At 38.1% G+C, this 19,758-nt stretch overlaps 2 protein-coding genes across 3 annotated transcripts in view; one reads left to right on the top strand and one right to left on the bottom strand.

Annotated features, from left to right (window-relative positions):
- Positions 1-32: 32 nt before the first annotated feature.
- LOC146479849 (cleavage and polyadenylation specificity factor subunit 6-like) lies at positions 33-18,371 on the bottom strand. The gene is made up of 15 exons (XM_085110685.1): positions 18,211-18,371; positions 14,696-14,791; positions 14,457-14,514; positions 14,251-14,369; positions 13,338-13,441; positions 10,156-10,221; positions 9,544-9,623; positions 8,315-8,506; positions 7,232-7,380; positions 6,118-6,166; positions 5,166-5,239; positions 2,993-3,068; positions 1,920-2,089; positions 1,312-1,373; positions 33-1,159 (listed from the first exon to the last, which is right to left on the bottom strand). Exons 1-15 carry the CDS (start codon positions 18,283-18,285, stop codon positions 985-987), a joined length of 1,545 nt encoding a protein of 514 aa, XP_084966811.1. The 5' UTR covers positions 18,286-18,371; the 3' UTR covers positions 33-984.
- Positions 18,372-18,415: 44 nt separating this feature from the next.
- Positions 18,416-19,758, top strand: part of LOC146479846 (C2 domain-containing protein 5-like) — a 50,224-nt gene continuing 48,881 nt past the window's right edge. For both annotated transcript variants that reach the window (XM_085110669.1, XM_085110668.1), the window contains exons 1-2: positions 18,416-18,741; positions 19,347-19,433. In XM_085110669.1, the coding sequence (XP_084966795.1) occupies positions 18,652-18,741; positions 19,347-19,433 (177 nt within the window). In that variant the 5' untranslated portion in view covers positions 18,416-18,651. The remainder of the gene's footprint in view (positions 18,742-19,346; positions 19,434-19,758) is intronic.

Below are 19,758 nucleotides of genomic sequence, written 5' to 3'. Positions count from 1 at the left end.
CTATGAATGTAGCAAGAAAAAAAACACACTCATTAAGTATGAATTTCCTTTATTCACCTCAAACTACGATGAAAAAAGGTGTATAAACAAGCAATGTCCCTCGAAGACGTTTTCTGAACTCTTGAGTGAGATGGGTCGAGCTATTTATGCCACCAGATTAATTTTCTTTTCACCCTTGTTAACGTTTCAATGTGATCAGGATGACAAGAGAGATGACCTGTTACATGTTTCAGAACAAACGATACGTTTTTAATAGGCCATTTCCGAGTTGCCTTAAACCTCATTATTAAAGGAAGGCTACTTGCAAAGTTTTTATTATGAAAATCAGAATTCATTCATATGCAAACAAAACTACTTTTCATGTGAAAAACTTTGCACTTAGCCTCGCTTACATAATGAGGTTCAAAGCAACTCGAAAGCTCGAAAGTTCCGATAACTTGTCAGTCCCCGAAAACTACTTTATGTACAGAATCGTCCGCTAATGGAATTAACGTTTTGTTGATTCGAAAGTCGTTGTAAATTTATGGGATATACTGAACAATTTTGAACGTAAAATTATCATCGATCAATAAAAACAGATTTGAAAAAACGCTAATCGGGTCTGGCAAGTCAGCAGGGCTTTCGAGGTTTGAGGGAAGCTAACAAGGAAGCTGATGTTGTTAGAACACAAAAAATCCCCATGGCAGGTCTCCGTCAAAATCTATAAATCGGCGAACACACGCGAAAAATGGGAAACATCTGAGCACAAAACTCGGTCAGTTTCAAAATATTGATAAAGAATGAGACTAAAAAAAAAAAAAGGAATACACACGCTGAACTTTGATGCAACAAAAGTGTTAAACGAGCTCAAGGTAAAGTTCGTAACAAATACTTATCAATATGCAATAAACTTTACAGCATGGCATTGCAAAAAGCAAAACTTCGAGAAGAAAGCAAATGGTTCAAAATAAATGAAGGCATACGAAATTCTTCACAAGGGATATCTCATCTTCGGTGGCGCCGTTCTCGTTCACGTGATCTTGAACGCTTGTCACGTGATCGCGATCTTCGGTCCCTGTCACGTGATCTTGACCGTGACCGTCTGCGCCTGTGTCGCTTTTCCCTGGGTTCGGCTTCATACTCGTCCTTGTCACTATAATGGTGTTTACTTCCAGTCGACCTGAAAATAAACAGAGCATTTGTTATTACGTGGAGCAAGGCAAAGGTACGTTTCATACGATTAATTTAAATATGCAAAGTTGGCAAACTTGTCTTTTCCATGGCAACGCTCTAAAAAAACGAAACTATACTTTCAACTAAAATAGGGCCCACCTTCTTTCAAGCAGCTGTAACTCCAGTCCTTGAAGACAATCTTGTAACGACTGAACAAGAACCTGTCACCAAAACAACACACTTGTCAGATCAACTGGTACTGTAATAATCCTGTGATTACGCACAAAGGAAAGAAGACCTATACAGGTACAGTATATCCCTCCCACCATCGCTCTTTTGGGATAGTTTTGATGAGAAACTACCCAGCCCTATGAAATTGTTTTGCAGTAGTTCGCAATGTAACAGGAGTAGTAGGCAGAAAGAGCGAAGTCCAAAGGGGTCTTGGGGAAGATTAGTGTGAACTAAGCAGCATATCATATCATCAGCTGGATATACATTATGAGAGGGCTACATACATGCCCTTAAAAAAGAGTCTGATGGGTTCAATGCAGAGGGGGGGGGGGGGGGATGATGGGTGGCAACTCTTTCTTTTTTAGTGAGAATGGGGAGGGTGGGGGAGAGTGTCACCATAAACAGTAAACCTACTTTAGCTTCTTCAGGCCCAGTTTCAGTACTAAACCTAACAGGTTAAATCTAGACCTTTTTGGTAACAAAGACACGCGCTGTTTGTCACAGTCTACCTGTTTTTACTGGGGTTTAGCTCTTACCTGGCACCTCTCTTCTGCAGCAGTTGGAGACTGTTTGATGAGTGATATCGCTCCAACTAATGTCTCTATTCCACTTTCATAGTCACCAGCATTAGCATCAGACATGGCTCGTTTGATAGCACTGCTGGCAAGCATTTGATTTCTCTTCATTGACTCGTTGAAATCATCTCCTGCAACACACAATAATATTTTTGATAGTTCTTATTCATGAAGTGGTTGCAAAGAAGGAACAAAGGTACATTACAATGAGACAATGATTGATGATGACACCATTGTTCAGAGATGGCATAGAATAATTCCGCCACTTTTTTCATTGCCAAGTAAACAAATAATGATTGCCACCAAAATTATTGTTTGGAATGTAAACTTTGCCATGTGGAAAATAATTCTTTTATTAAAAAAAAAAAAAAAAGACATATTTCTAGATCTAAAGTTCTGATCTTGCTTCTCAAGAACAACCAGAAGACAATTTAATGGTCGCTTGGTATGGTATAATGGCGACATATACCATGGCCGCTAAGACAATCAAATCCCTGGAACTGCATTATACAATGACCCAGTTTTTAACAATGAAAATTATATTAGTGGCTTGATCTTCTGTCTGATTGGCTACATTACAAATATCTCACCGTCAAATCAGCATATTCATGTTTCTATGATTTGAACAGTGCACCCCCACCCAGCAACATCTTTAAAAAACCTCACAGTGACACAATAATGCTTCTAGAGTAGATAAAAAATGAAAATGACTATATTGAAACACCTATTATAGTACAGAAAATAGGTCTCGCCAATTAGTTGCGAACTCATTACTTTTTGTTTTTCGTTAATTTTACTCATGATTTCTTTACCTCCCCTAAATTCCATTTGGTCTGTCTTTGATTGTAATAACTGTAATAATATTAATTTTATCCTTAAATAGTTGTAAGTCTGGCCCGCCCAGATTAGCTCTCGCTACCTGCGGGCCAGTCTCTCTTTTTTGCTAAATTTTTGAATAAACTTGAAACTTGAACTTGAGTAAGCAAAGCACCTCGAGATGGGACTGTATGTGGACCACAAAAAGTAAAGGTTACCTGGTCTCGGCATAAACTGTGCCATCATGTCCATTCTACTGAGGCCAGGAGCTCCCGCTGCTAGGAATGTCTCCGGCTGTGAAACAACATAGATTGACATTGAGATTGATTTTCTACCTGTAGAATTATTTATTTTGGTACATTTTCAATTAGATGCAAATGCATGTTTAACAGCCATGACTCTGTAACTCTGTGGAAAAGCAGTATTTTTCCATAGATTTTTAATTTTGTAAACAAAACAAAAACATTCTCAATGTTTCTATAAAATTAATAGAGACTGACTGAGGTTTGAGAGAACGTGAAAACGAAGTTGAAACTCGCCTAGAACTTGGGTGCTTACCATTTACGCAAACCACCCGGATGGACATTTTCGGCATAAATACAAAATTATTTAGCTTGTCTCAACAGAAGATGGATAACATGCAAAATGTATGAACATCAGCTGTAAATCCCAAAAGGAGTAATAAAAATGCATCACTTTCACCAGAAGCCCATAATTTCAGAAGTACTCCAAATGGAATGACAAGTAACAATTGATTTTCCAACTGGAATTTCCAGGTTTTCCACGTAAATGGTAAGCACCCCATATCTCCACAACATCTTCAATCTTGTGCTCTTGAATTTCCTATGAGTGTTTCCATAATTCTATGAAGGTGCTACATGTATCTTTTATTGACATAGAGAGCATTTTTTACTTTTCAATAGAGTCGCCCAGATACACACAGAAAAATTTGTATACAGCATGAGTGTTTTCACAACTACTTTAAAGTGCCTATGAATTTATTTTTGAAGCTTGTTGTGTCCTGATTATGAAATGACAAAAGAAATTTGACAAAATCAACTAACACCTACATTTTTCGCCCTCCAAAGAACCTCAAAATTCACTAAGTTGTGTCCTGAAGACTGGGAATGAGTCTTTGCTCAGGACAATGCTGATGATGTAGCAAGTGCCTCAAAGAGTTGTTTACTTCTCATTTCTGAAGTATTTCATACATCACGGCTTTGTAATACATCATTTTGGCCGCTCAAGATGGAGACACTTTTACGTGCCAAATTTAAGACTTTCGGTTCCATTTATTTCGCATTGTGAATGTTTTACCACCTAAAACCTACATATTAAGAATCAGAAAATAATAAACTATCACATTACAACAAGAAATTTTTTTACTTCATAAGCACTTTAAGTTCATCAGCCACGAGAACCACCAAGAACAGCACACAATTTTTTGTTTGGTGATCACTCTCTTAATCGTTACGACTGATCACCTGCATGTTTGACTTAAGGACAGTGCCTACTATTGTTACTGCGCATACGTTCTGCGCATCTCGAGATACTCGGGTTTCCTATGGGTGGTGCCTGCTAATACAGGAATATTTTTGCGCGGTTTAAAACTATGCGGAGAAAGCAGCACTTAGCAAACGCTTTTGCTATCTTGAAAGAAAATTGGGGGTAACCATGCATTTTTCAGAGATAATTAAGCTTCAATTTAGGAAAAAATCCCATACATTGCTTCATATTTTGGCACTTTTTAGAGATATTATTGCTTAATTATCTCTGAAAAATGCGTAGCTTCTCCCAATTTTCGTTTTGGATTCCAATAGGCCTTCCTAAGATCTGCTTTTCCCGCATAGTCATAAACCGCACAAAAATACTTCGATATAAGTAGGCACCGTCCTTAAAACATGTGAACATGTATGGATGGGAGATTAGACCATGAGAAACAAATGCCTATTTTACTAAATACACTGTACATCTTGTAAGTTTCCTCACACTGCATCAACAAGGACTGAGACTTGGCATCAAGTAGAGCAACTAGCAGGATTTAGATGTAACTATCCTGTAAAAAGTTTGTCTAATAAGGGGAAGGGGAAACAAAAGAAGGGTGACCCTCTCATGCTCTTGAACATGCCTTTCTGTCCTCATCCCAACTGGATTTGATGCGGAAATTCGACAAAGCATCACGAAAAATATCCATTTAGCAAAAATTAACTCCATACTGCAATTCATTTTCTCCACACAAATCCCTCTAATGTTGCACCACTGAAGGAACCAGTGCAAAATAAGAATGATTTGTTTGGAGAAATTAGAACTTCAAAGTGCTCATTTCTCAGCCAATGCCATGTTGACATTACCCTTTACCAGTCTATTTATGTGCTTTGACGATAAACTTACTGGTGGTCCTTCAGGGAAGAATGCTGGATTCACATGTGGTGCAACAGGAGGTTTGGGATACTGTGGAACCATACCTGTACAAAAATAAATAAATAAATAAATGAGAATCATTATCCTGTAAATAACTACTGAGCTAAATGGTTTGAAGCAGAGCTAAGTACAACTTAACATCTCTTTTCATGTAACACAAAAATATTATTTAGATTCTGGTTCGTTTTAACTTGGCTACCTTTCACGCTTGAACTGAGAATTAGCTTTAAGGAAATTTGAAGAAGTTTTAAGAAGAGATAGAAGAAAGAAAATGATTTTTGGAACACGAACAGACAGTTGATACCCACGTAAGAGCACCCCAGGTTGCTAGTGGACTAACTTGGTGTCCGTCTATTAATTATGAACTACAAATTCTAATTTTAAAACTTCACTAAATCTCCAATATTTCTTTATTTCTCTTAATTTTACCAATCCTTCTAGAAATCTTATCTCCTCCCAAATATACCCAAAAATCACCCAAAAATTCACAAAAAACACCTCACAACACAGATTCACAGGATGATGATAGAGTTTTTGGATTGCTTGAAATGTGAATGACATATTCCCATTAAAGTCACGTCAAGTGGCGGAAAAATGGTGTTTAGGTGAAATCCCCCCTTAAGAGTGCTTTTGGGCAGGTATAAAAAAGTGGCATTGGGGGCCACATATGCAGCATGAAACTCAAAACAAACTAGCAACATTAGTGTTCCTCCTGGATGGCACAATCTATTGCAAATTAAAATAGAATATACATGTATCCACACCGTTAAAAGTCAATGGCAGAACTGAGTCCTGATCCAAACCATAATGATCTTGAATTACTCATAGCAAAAGTCCAACCTGAATATAGGTTCTACCTGTTTCTAATAACTTCATGCACAAAAGATAAAATGCAAGAGACAAAGATGATCTAAAACAGTACCTGGAGCCCTGGGATCTGAGAGGGGACCAGCTCCAGGTGGAGGAGGTTGCTGAAATAAAGAAGTATACAAAATAATTATTATTATCGTACCAATCAGCAATTATACAGTCAACTCTCGCCTTGCAGACACCTCTCTATTACAGACACCCCGATAATACGGACAGCGGTTAAAAAGCCAGCAAAAATATATTACAGGTGTTTGACTGAAATAAATTCCTGCCATTACGGACTCTCGCTATTAAGGACACTAACTCGGGGTCCCGAGGGTGTCAGCAATAAAGGAAGTTGACTGTGGTCTGAAACTTGTATGGTAAAAGAGCTAAGTTAATGAACCGACGTCAGTTTTTATGCATCCATAACATAAAATTGCAGCTTCATAGTTCTCTTGTGATGGTGTATTTGTGGAAAAAAATCATTTTGTATATGTTGTGGTTCAATTTTATTTTAAAAATAGGTTAATTAAATTTTTCTTTTGCTTTGATTTATTCTCATTGTCATACATTGATATAATATTAATTTTAATATACAACAACAACAAAAACAACAACAACAACAACAATATTTATTTGTACTTTATTTTGTACTCTTGCCTTGCCTTTGTACTCAATGCAAAAAAAAAAAAAATGCATTAAAAATAAAATTAGAGTACTGGCTGCCTGGAATAACGATAGGGGCTAGCGGAGCCAGGCAGCCAGAAAACAAAGGAAAATGAAAATTGAACCAAGGATAAACTTGAACCACAACACATACAAGCAATGAAGGGGTAAAAGAATTACAGATGAAGAGATATTCAGAGTAACAAGTAACAACTTAAGCAGTTGCAAGGTGAGCTTAGAAAAAAAAAATCAGGCCTAAAAGCAATCAAACTGGTTGATTCTACCACTGAACTATGAAGCAGGATATGTTAATTGTCTGTCATGGAGTTTTCTTCTACATGAAAAAGAATAAATATCAGATACTACAGGTCACACAAACAAAATCAAGGTAAAGTTGTCTTCGCAGTTATACAAGGATTTTTATTTACAACTGTGTGAGGCTGCTTCTTGTTGCGACTACTTTTAAAAGTTGCTGCACAACTGCCAAGAACTCTTTCTATTCATTAAACAGCTCTTACCGGTTGTAAATGCACTTGAGGCGGCATTGGACCAGGAGGCTTTTCCCCGGGGGGAGGAGGCATTATGGGGTAGTATGGAGGAGGGTGATCACCATGATAAGGTGGCATGCCAGGTGGAGGGTGCCTCGGCACTCCCATGGGTCCAGGACCTGACAAATAACAACAAAAATGTGTTCAGTAAATATATGAAAATTGATACAGTCATTTGAACTGTAGAAGAAAGAGTGAATAAGTGAATGATCAATGCAGTTATATATGCAACTTAAGAAGTTGTGAAAAGAAAGCCTGAAAAAATTTAGGCTTGAATGTTCATATATTCACTTTCATCTCATCACCTCCATGGATATATTACAATTCACAAAACGACTAACTCCCAGTTGGCTTAATAGCTCAATTGGTAGAGCACTGCACTGGTATTGCAGAGGTCATGGGTTTGCATACCGTTCAAGCCTGAATGGTTTCAAGCTTTTTTTTCACAACTGCTTAAGTTGTTTATACATGTATAGCTGCGATGATCACTCACTCATTCAAATGTTTTCATTTGTTTTCAAAAATAAATTGATCAGTGATGTGATCAAAAAAATTGTCATTGATGTGCTTGTTTGGCTAACTATTTCTCTCAGCACTGTGTTGTTCCTGCATATGAAGGCTTAAGTGATGTGGTGATCCACCAAGCCCAAAACATACTGAGCAAAATGTTGAACCCAAAACTGCCAAAATTGTAAATCCTACACTGCCAAAAATCCTTTAGGCCTCGCTTTTCAACCTCACAGAAGAAAGCAGCAGTGTTGGAGTAGAGTTAAATATGAACTTTGTCTTCACAACCAAACATCAAGCTGTTCATCAAAAGAAGTTCCACTGTACATGTACATTGGTGAGACTGACAACAAGTATTTACTTGTGACTTTAACTCAGCAAATGATAGGGTTTTTCACAGCTGGTGAAGTACACCAGTAATAAGCACTTAGCTTTATCTTGGTTACTGAATAGTTACATTGTTACTGTACTGTTAAAGGCAATAAAACAACAAGTCAATCCTGCTAAAGAACACTGGAATGTATGATAAAGCCTTGTCCTCCTTACCCATCCAGGGTCCCCCACGTCCCATATCACCGGGTGGGTGGCCATGTTCAAACCCTCGACCCATTCCTGGACGAACAGGAAATCCACGCCCTCTGAATCCTCCGCGATTGTAACCAAACCCTCTGCCTCCAGCTGGTTGATATCCAGGGCCATCCTGCTCTCCATGCATTCCTCCCATTGTGCCTGGGTTATCTGTCAAAATCAATTAAGTACATTTTCACTTTTTTAACCCAAAACTGGAGAGTAGTGTGTCTTATGGGACGGGCATATGGCAGCAGCCAGCCTTTCATGTTTTTACATTTCAGAAGTATTCATTGCTGAAAGGTGTGTATAAAGACTGATACTGATACTGTGCTAAGTGTCTGTGTGAGAGTGGTGTACCAGTACATGTCTGGAAGAAGGGAACCTACCTTAGAGAAATACCTGTCTTACATACCTTAGGTGTCTATCTTGGAAAGGTGTCTGTCTTAGAAAGGTGTCAATCTTAGAAAGGTGTCTGTCTTAGAGAAGTACCTGTCTTAGTGGGTTGTCTGCCACAAAAGTGTCTTCCTTAGACAAGTGTCTACCTAGGAGGGGTAACTTAAACTGTCAAGTGTCTCTTTTCCAGAACTTTAGTTGTCTCACAAATTCAACCCTTGTAGAGGCATCTTTCAGTACAAAGGTGTCTTATACTAGGGAGATGTCTGTCTTACGAGGCGATTATCTTAGGGGGTTGTATACTTACAGCTGTTGTCTCAGAAAGGTATGCTCTAGAGATGTGTCTGCCTTTTAGTGGGCTATTTTAGACTGTCATCTATTGTAGAGAAGTGTCTGTCGTCTATCTGAGAGCTAGGTCTATCCACTGTAGGTGGTGTCTTTTTATAGAGATGTCCAGCTTAGGTTCACTTACTATTGCAAACAATTATGGGGTGACTTAAGTGGATCATAGCTCTTTCTGGGTAGACCTATCTTTTTTATTGCATTTTGTGAAATAATACTTACCAGTGAACAATCACAGAAAGTTTGAGAAACGTTTTATGACTTTTGAGGCAATCACCTTAAAAGGTTATCTATATTGGACAGGTGTCTGTCTTCAAGATGTGTCTATTGAACATGTAGATGGGTGACTATCTTAGAGATCTGATGAATTTGTAATGTGTCTGACTGATAAAGAGGTATCTATCTAAGACATACTGTAGGTTCTGCACAAAGGAGTTGACTGTTCGTTACAACAGATTGATGGTCCTTACTTTTCCTTGACTGAGCTTCAAATTGCTGTAAGTACTGTTTAGTTGCTGGCGTCACTACTGGTAACTGTGAATGAATCTCCCTGAGAAATAAAATTATGCATGAATGAAAGTTGGCATATACAATGGACATAATACATAAAACACTAAGGATGGCCAAAGAGGACAAACTCTGACTAATGAAGTTTCAACTTTTAACTATATATCAATTGATGACTATTGAGTTGTGTCTTCTAAATTCTAAATTCTGAGTTCCGACTTTTGGTTCTGATTTCCAATGTCCAATTTTCAACTGCAGAATTCCCACTTCCAACTACTGAGTTGCGACTTGCACCCAGTGAATCCCAACTTTCAACTTCTCGCTTAAGTGTTCCCAATTCTGAACAGTTTTCTGGCTGAGTTGAAAAACAACAATGGGTAAAAATTCAGGTGGTAGAAATTAAGATATTTTGCACTGATTTGTTGCAAATTATGAGCTTGTCTGAGTATTATAAAAGGAGACATTTTCTTCTCCAATGAACACTGTTGAACAAACGTTAATTTTACAGGTAGCTGAAAAAGTATTATCATGACATATAATATTGACAGTTTTCCTGTAAGCACAGTTATACCTACATTTTAGGTAACTTTTCAGTGACAAGTTGGACTGACGTGTCAGAACCAAGCTCAATCATGGCAAATCTGAAAAAAGGGATAACAAAAACATTACTTTTTAACTTATGGCCATGAAAAGCAGTGAATCTTTCTCTAGATACAAGTTCCTTTTTGCAAAAAGGTTGCTTTTGTGAGGTCTTAGGGTGCTTTTAAAAGTACTTACCCATTGCTATATCCATAAAATGTGTACTTGTCAAATAAGCTTTTCTCTTTTCATTACAATTTTAGATAAGAAATGACCTCCCTATTCATTGCATTTGTCCATCAATAGTTTATTAAAGATTGCTTCCAAATGGAAGGTCTAATTCTGAACTCTTGCACTTGGCAGTTTAGCAACATAAAAGCACTGAATATTTCCAAAAAAAATTATATGCAGTAACAAATCATGATGCTAAACAAGCACGATCTTGAACGCTTTCAGAATTTAAATTTGAACGATATAACTTCAAATGCCCCGACACTACTAGAGAAAGAGCTTGACTGTACATTTGGGTTTGTAACATAATCAGAGCAGTTGCATTGTAATCTAGGGGAGGGGGGGGGGGGGGGTAAGACAACATTTCAGACAGCAGTACAGGCATTATAGAACAATATAATGCATGCACAAGTCATTATATCCAAAACAATCTCAACAAATACTCACTTGTAAAGGACCAAGGTCTTTAGCAGATACCTGCTTTCTTTGGTTCACGCTTTTATATAAGATCACAACACAACACGACACAACAGAAGATATTTCGTTGTTGAAAAAACAAGCTTGATAAGCAGATTGGTGATCATGCACAAATTTAAGAGCAAACGAGGGCAGATTTTTGTCTATTCTTCTTTTCAGAATGATAAGCTCACAAACAGCATATTCGATCCTTGTCATTCTCACATAAAAATGGTTCCTACTGCTTGAGCAATGGCTGAACATTGACATGTTTTTCTTGAGAATTCTCAGGACTCCTTGTAACACAGAATGCCAGTTTTGAAGAGGCTCAAACAGTGAATAAATCTCAAGAGCATTATTCTCATAAAACAACAAGAACAGAAACTGGGAAAAGTGGATTTGCAGGCAAAAACGCCTTATTGTTTTTGGTTAAAAAGCAATACCATGCACAGTTGATGAAAATCCTACAAAAAGGTTAGAAAGACTAAACGTTTGGACTCCAGCAAATGCATCAGGCAAGAAGGTGGAAAAAATTGAGGGAACTAGCTGTCATAAATGAAGTCCAATCAATTTAAAAAAAAATGTTCATGACTGATTTTGAAGTAATTTACAGACGAAACACAGTCAAGGTTTATCTGCTATAAAGGAACCAACTGCTGCAGAACTGAGTAAATTGAATGGAGCAGACATACAACACTGTACAGTGACACAAATTGTCTGTCTTTTCCAAGCAAAGGGTTAGCGAAGGAAACAGTTTCAGGACTGCAAAATGCAGTATATTTATTTCCAAAGTGTACTTAAATTTACAAACAGATTTTTTTCAGAAATTTCTACCACGGCTAGAAAGAAGCACAGAAAAACAGTGTAACCAGAGCCCAAATCTCACAATAATTATTCTTTTATGCAAGAAAGCAAGACATACATGTACCATACAGGGGAAAAATGCTACACATGTAAGTACAAAACAGTATAGTAAGTACAGTAATTCCTAATACACCTTGAAGATAATTATTATTTCAACACAACTTTTAACTTACAACATGGTTATTCACCTAGTATACAACAGTATCTCTCTTGAAGACAATTTAAACATTTTATGTGTAAAATAATATTAACTTCTCACTCTCTAATTGTATTTCAGAGTGGAGTAAAATTAATAGATCTATACAATATTTTACCATACAAATAAATACATTCAAATTTCTTTTAAATATACATGTAGCTAGCTGGAAGCTTACAAATTCTGTATTAAGATGTTATTATTTTGTTTTAAACAGAGGGCAAAGAAAACAAAATACAAAATTATTTGCAATTTTAGATGATAAATTTCCCTATTTATAATACAAAAATATATTATTTTCTCTCTTTTACACATTCCACATGGATATTTTCTGTTTTGTTACAATTTTACAAAGCCACTCTCCGACAGAGGGCACTCAAATACAAATGAATATTTTTTTTCAACAATTGGTATTTTCAATAGCTAATGAGTTTTCTTTGATGTCATTTGGGTGTTTTCTTCCTTGCGCATGATCCCGTGCCCAGAACCCGCTGCTATCCGTTGTCACTCAATAGCAGAAAAAGCTGTGAGTATAGGTAACAGAGAGTCAGTACACAGTCAGCAGAGGGTATAGGTGCCCTCAGGGCAGCCTGGAGATTAGCCTGGTATCTGTGGCGTGAAATGATCAGGAGTATTGCTACTCCCCCCTGGATGGGATGCTGGTCCATCACAGGGTTACATCACGCCCTAAAACTTGGCTCGGTTTCCCCAGCAGTTTGTCGGTAGTTATTAATACGTATACCTGGGTACTGAGTGTAGAGGGGAACAATGTGGAGCAATGTTTCTTTTTTAAGGGATCACAAGGAGAGTGCGCAGGCCTGAATTCTCAACCTCACGATCGAAAGCGAGGCATGCTAAACACCACACCACCACATCTCCAATGTAGTAGGTAGTGCTAGCCTGCAAAGAATATTTCCAGCTAGAGAAACATTCTAAATTCATCCTAATCTGTCTGGGTAATTAACGTTTTTTTGGTACAAGTATCAAACCTTGGGAAAATAGGCAATATCATTTATGCATTTACCTGGATCTATTAATGCACTTACACTTTGCTAAAAACTGTCTCTGAAAACTGGGGTGTTTGTCAAAGAAACTGGTATTATAGGAAAACTTTGACACAAAAGGCAGAAAGCATACACCATTTTTACTTGAAGTTAAGAGTTAATTTTGAAGAATTCTGGCATTAAAAAATTGATAGGAAAACAAGGGAAAATTTGGCATGGCTAGAAATGATAGGAAAGCAAAATATACAGCAAACAAAACATTAAACAAGTGATCGCATGTTCCCGTTCAACAGCGACTGTTGGTTATTACATGTATACATACAGAATCACTACTTCATTACTTTGTTATGTTTAAAAGGAAAAGAAATAAATAATCTTCATGGAATTAACTAGCAAGACAATATTATTTTTCTACCATTTGACTCACCCTTTCGATTGACCATTTGTTCTGTTTTCAAAGAACTTGATGTTGATCAGGTCAGTTACTCCACACTCTTGAAGAGCTTCGGTTAGCTCTTGATCGTTTGTCCACTAAACAGGAGAAATGATAAGAATGAGCACTGAACAAATCCTGCTTTCTGTGTGATTATAGAGTATCTCAAAATCAAACACCAAATATAAAATTTTGAGATTTGTCACTTTTTATGATTAAGTTGCTTTGATACATGCACATGTAGCAGATAAAGTTTGCAGTGAAGCATTTTCGGGTGTGTAACAAATATAACCATGTCCACAAAAGGTATTCAGTAGCTATGAAAACCTTTGTAACAGAAACATAGCCTTCCTTGACAAAATCTGTGCACCATATTTGATATGCTAGTGCAAATATTTATGGATAGGCATATTGCTATTCGCAGTAATATGACAACGCTGCTCTCTACAATAAACACTGAGAGAGTGAGATTCCTCTGATGTCCAGTGCCATCAATAATTTATTTTATTATATGTCTTAGTTAGTATGTGCAGTGTGATTGGTCAATTTTGCTGTACGGCAAGCTAAAATTAATATGAAAGTTTCCTTTCTCATGCGTCTGTTAAACCTCAGGGATATAATAAATAACTTATTAACCTTGTTTTCTCGCTCTGAACTGTAAGTTACGGATCCTTGTTTTTCCTGTTAATTTATTGCCCGCACGCTTTGGCCATAAATCAACAGGAAAAAACTGGGTCCATAACTTACAGTACTGACCTCGAACTCAGTTAGTAAGTGGCATGTGCCGGCACTATTTGAAAAGGCTGGGTCTTGTCAGTTCTTGCACAAGGAGAAAAATTAAAGATCAATTTCACCAAAAGCCCTGAATGTGGCAAAATTGAAAGCAAGACTAGAAACTCAAACATACCCATGTCAAGTTGCCAACATAAAGTGGTCTTCCCTTGTTTCTTTCATAGTAGGTGTTTGTGGTTCGGGCCGCAGCAGATTTCGGATGGACTGTTGTATAAGACTTGTACTCATATGCTCCTGAAATAAAGACAGTCAAGATGAAACAACTGTAATACTACCAAGAAAGATTTACTTAGTAATGACAGATTGTTATTTATGTGTTACCTGACTGGGCTTCTTCAGGTGGGAGACCTGTGACACCAGTACTCACATCTTCTTCATACTAAAATAAAAAGGAAGAAAACATTAAAGGCAGTATTATACATCTTGTGTTGTAATGGTTAAAATAATTGCCAGACAACGTGCAAGAGTTAACTGACACTAAGCAATACTTGCAGCAATACTTGTTCATGACCAGGTGGATTTAGTAGGATTTTTCAGCTGTAGGATTTAGTTCTTCATACCTGCGTCTGTAATACTTCATCTTCTGCCCCTACAGGCATCTCGCCTCCTGTGGTCAGGACATCGTCATACAGATCCAGCCCTTCTGTCATATGGTGCTGGTGATATAAAGGTTAGAAACAGTACAGTCAATAAGTGCTGTGACTATATATGTACAGCACAAAACACACAATTTCTTAGAACTTTGCAAACTTAGCGTACCCCGAAGAGTGTCTCGGCATTCTTTACAAAATCAACTATAGTGCACTTTGATTGGTTGAAAGCCACATTTCCATTGTCAAAGTCAGAAAGATTTTGACACAGCTCCATACAGTTGAACCTCGATTATCTGGAATTGTCCGGACTGCGGTACATAGTCCGGATAATTGAGAGTCCTGATAATCGAAAATATGAATATTAATCAAATGAGATAGAAATGTAAACAAAAGGTTACAGCAAAGAAAACATGACTTTAAATGTGAAATCGGTTTCCCAGTAGATCTTTGTTGAATAAACTAGGCATACAGGGCTTTATCCAACTGCTCATCATCGACTAGCTTCAGGGACTTTCGTTTTAATCTTTCGCTTGTCTCGATGCTGTCAGTAAATTTTAGGATCTTGTCTTTGTTCTTCCATATGTCAGAGATCTGTTGCTTTCTGATGCCAAATTCTTGAGCTAAATTTGTTCCTTTTCTCCTTTATCCAAACGTGAAATAATAATTATTATCTGCTTATCTTTAATTGATAGAATGGCTCGTTTTCGCTTCGTAGACATGTTTTTGATTTCAGTTTATGATTGATCGCTCGTGTGGAACTAAACAAGCATGAAATTGCTTTGGCAACAAAACAATTGAGCCAATCAGATATCAGCTGAACGCATCAGAATATTTCTTTGTCTCATCGCGCTTGCGAATTTTGAAAAGCGCACAGGATAATATGCTTTTTCAGGCGCGGATCCAGGATTTTGAAATGGGGGGTGAATTTTTGTAATAATGTAATTTTTTATAGAGCCAAAGCCTGGTTGAGGTGTTTGAGGTCTGTGCAGCGAAGAGCTCTCAAGGAGCTTATTAACGTTAACAACAAAGAAATTATTCTCAAAAAAGCAGATAAAGGCAGAACAACCGTCGTTATGAACGGAGAAAACAAAATCAATGACGGACAGAAACAATTGAATGATAGAAATAACTGTCAGCCACTAGACGAACCAATGGTTAGAGACACATCCCAGAGAGTTAAACACCTCATTAATGCCCTTCATCAAGCAGGGTGCATAGACGAAATGACGGTTAAATGGTTTAACCTAACACCAAATCCGCCTCGAAGCCCAGTGTTTTATACCCTCACAAAAATTCACAAACCGACATTAGTCGGAAGTCAAGACCTATCATATCTGGGTGTGATGGCCCAACAGAACGCCTATCATCATTCGTAGACAAACTACTTCAGCCAATAGCACAAATACAGGACTCGTTTCTAAAAGATACGACACATTTCATAAGGTTTATTGAAAGCACTAGGGTGCCTAGAAACGCTTTTCTAGTCTCAATGGATGTCACTAGCCTTTACACGAATATCCCACAGGAGGACTGAAAGAATCACTATAGTATGCAACGCATATGAGAACTTTCATGCCAATAACCCTCCTATAGCTACAAATTTCCTCAGAGAAATGCTCAGCCTTATACTGAAGGAGAACTCCTTCCAAACACACGGAACTGCCATGGGCACTAAAATGGCAGTAGCTTTTGCCAACATCTTTATGGCATCTATAGAAAAGGAGATCTTAAGGCAGAGCGTTCACAAACCACTAATGTGGAGAAGATTCATTGACGATGTATTTTACTTGTGGGATACAAACAAAGAAGAAATAGAAAATTCATTGAGCAAGCAAATTCGTACCACCCTACCATAAAGTTTACCGCTGAAGTCTCACAATAAGAAACAACATTCTTGGATACAACAGTCTATAAGGGACAGAGATTCGAGAAAGAATCGATTCTCGACGTGCGCACACATTACAAACCTACTAAAACATTTCAGTACACAAACTACAACAGCTGCCACCCAGCAGGCACTTCTGAGGACAAACGCTTCTAAAGTAGTGTTTGACGAAAACATTAAAAACTTTAAAACACGCCTGGTATCGAGAGCTTATCCTAGTAACCTGGTGGACAAAATCCTCTCCGAAGTTAACTTCGCAGCAAGGAAGAACGCTCTTACACAAAAACAGAAAGTGCACAAGAAAATTCTACCCTTCGTGACACAATTTCAACCATCACTGCCATGTTTGAAAAATATTCTAATGGACACTGAATGGCATTTAATACAAAACCAGCCGCTACTAAGAGAGATATACAAGGAACCTCCCTTTATCTATTATAGAAAAGGGAAATCGCTTAAAGACATGCTTATTAAAGCAAAATTATAAAGGCTTTTGTCAACACAATGGGCACACTGCTGGAGTCGTGTAGGTCTGTCAACCCCATTTCAACAGGCTCAAAATGAATAGATTGATTGGTAGAACCAGTCATCGCTAATGCACATTCTCCACCTCAATTAGAGAAATCAAATATTATTTCAATATTTGACGGATAAGGAAAAAAAAAGGAAGGGGGCTCAAAAAAAGGGGGGTGAAAATTCACCCATTTCACCTCCCCTGGATCCGCCCCTGTTTTTCAACAGTCTTTTGAAAGGATTATTGGGCTTTTTGCGACTTTGAGTTCAAAACATCTCAACTAATTAATATTCATGAAAAAATTGGGACCAGAGAAAAAAGGCCGGATAACCGAATATTCCGGATAATCGAGGTCCGGATAATCGAGGTTCAACTGTACTCTAATTATACCTTCTTCCAGAAATGGCGAGTGTGAATAGAGTTTGAGTTGCAAAATGTACATATAGTAATGTATGGGGTTGTGCCGTAAATCTTGCTACTAACTCTATGAAAACATTGACATTTTTCTATGGTTTATTTCTTAAACAAAATGAGAGCAGTTTGTTTGTGTTTCTACGGAACTGATAGAGACACTTGTGGAAATTTCGATGAGCTCAAACCAGGCACCTGCTCTGCTTTTTGTGTAGGATTTATACAGAGAATGTTACATAAAACATTTTTTTTTTTGGGGGGGGGGATGTCAAGCATATCTACGATCTCCATGCTGATCTGTGTTCAGTAACGTTTAACATTTAAGAATGACGCAAAAGAAAGGAAACAACGAGAAAATACTAAGCTTTATACTAAGCTTTAATATCATTATGACGCTAATAGCGTCGACTTGTCACACAGTCACATACAGTATTAACATTGTTGATAGAGAAACGTTGAACGTTAACGAAGAGCGTTCCGCTCGCTTTACAGAACCTCCTAAAGAAGCTGTTTCCATCATAAGCATTGATGATACAAGACGACACCTTGAGCAGCATACTGAAGTTTAAACAGTATCGATCGATCGTTCAGCTTGCTTTCGAATTCAGTTCCAATCTGTTATTCTGTATCTATAAACAACTCTCTCTGCAGGAAAAGTCTGCTTTATCTTACCTGACCAGCAACTTCAGGCTCAAATTCATCCACTGTAGCGTACAAATCGATGTCTACAGCTCCGTCGCCCGCCATGATTTGCTGGCAAACAAGACGCTACAACCGACGTGCCAAGGAAAACAAGATGGCGGCTTCTTCAGTGCGCGGCACGTGGCTTCGGTTTCCAAGGCCTGCTGGGACAGTATGCAACGCCTGCTACATATTGTTGATTTTTTGGTCGTGCATTCAGGAGTCAATATTTTGGCTCTTTAAGCGTGCAAAAATTGCGAGATTTTTTTCATTTATAGGCGAAATGACGCCCATAGAGGTGCTTTTAACTTTAGGCAAGTTTCTTCTCGTGAAACCTCATTTTTAAGGCGTTTGAATTGTGAATTTGCACATTTCAACTTATTCATCAACCGCCGCGGCTGTCAGTTTTGGGTGTCGGGCTGTGATCACAAAATGCCTGCAAAGATTAAAGTGCAGATTGTAGCTGCCCGGGATCTTCCTGTTATGGATCGTTCAAGTGACCTAGCGGATGCTTTTGCAGAGGTCAGAAACCTTTAACTATTGTTGTTTTCTCTTAGCTATGCACAGCCAAGGTTCTCTTTGAATTATCATGTAACTCCAACATTCCCGGATGGATCTTTTTGGCAAGATTTCTGCAGAGCCCCATACATCAATTATGTATACATTTTGTGACTCAAACTCTATTCACGCTCGCCCTTTTGGAAGAGGGTTAGCATGACAGTGGCGCATGCATAATTAACGTGGGCAGGGCTGTGCAGAAATCTGTCCCGTTTATTAATAATGCATACATTTTCTGACCTAAACCCTGTTCATTGGCCACTGCACGGCTTTTAGAATGGCTCACAGGATTGGCTAAAAAAAAAAGGTGGCGCAATGCAGAAAAAATGTCAACCCTGCGTGATATAGAGGTCCAAATTTGAGGCTCTGAAGACTGTGTGCTGTCCCTTTTATGCGTGATTGCTGTTTATTAGGGTTAGTCTGAGAGTCTGCTGCTGCACACTTGGCCATTTTAATTATTATAAGCTTGTTGTGTCTCAATCCGCCAAATTAGATTTAAATAAATGCGCTGACCACTAAAGCTGTCCCTTGCGCCATTGTTGCTGAATGTTTTAAATTTGATTTGGTAGGTTCGACTTGGTAACGTTTTGTACAAGACCGATGTGTGTAAGAAGTCACTTAATCCTCACTGGAACTCTGAGTGGTTTAGATTTGAGGTATGGCAATATTATAAACTAAAAACGAAAACTTGCACAGTCTAGCCAAAGACTAGCCCACATGGCTGACACTTAACCCGGTTTCATGCTAGTCACTAGCATGAATCAACTAGGAGTATTTCTACCCCTCCCCCCTCCCCAGCTGAATGGGATTCTGGTTACCAGTTACTCCCAGCAGTATGTCGCCAGTACCCATTTATACACCTGAATGAAGAGGGACAAGGTGGAGTAAAGTTCTCGTCTAAGGAAACAACATGTCAATGCAGAAACCAACCTAGCCTGGAACCCACGACCCTCTGGTCTTCTGACCATCCGATCAAAAATC

The sequence above is a fragment of the Pavona decussata genome, unplaced genomic scaffold, assembly GCF_977016875.1.
Source record: "Pavona decussata unplaced genomic scaffold, jaPavDecu1.1 SCAFFOLD_58, whole genome shotgun sequence".
In the NCBI taxonomy this organism is placed as follows: Eukaryota; Metazoa; Cnidaria; class Anthozoa; order Scleractinia; family Agariciidae; genus Pavona; species Pavona decussata.
Note: the sequence above shows the minus strand (reverse complement) of the source record. Positions and strands in the feature narration are given on the sequence as shown.

Coding starts and splice junctions, on each gene's coding strand:
- LOC146479849 (XM_085110685.1), bottom strand. CDS start 18,285: ATGGCGGGCGACGGAGCTGTAGACATCGATTTGTACGCTACAGTGGAT. Junction 10,222..13,337: donor ACAAATGGTCAATCGAAAGG/GTGAGTCAAATG, acceptor CCCTTTTTTCAG/ATTTGCCATGATTGAGCTTG. Junction 5,240..6,117: donor CTCAGATCCCAGGGCTCCAG/GTACTGTTTTAG, acceptor ATTTTTGTACAG/GTATGGTTCCACAGTATCCC.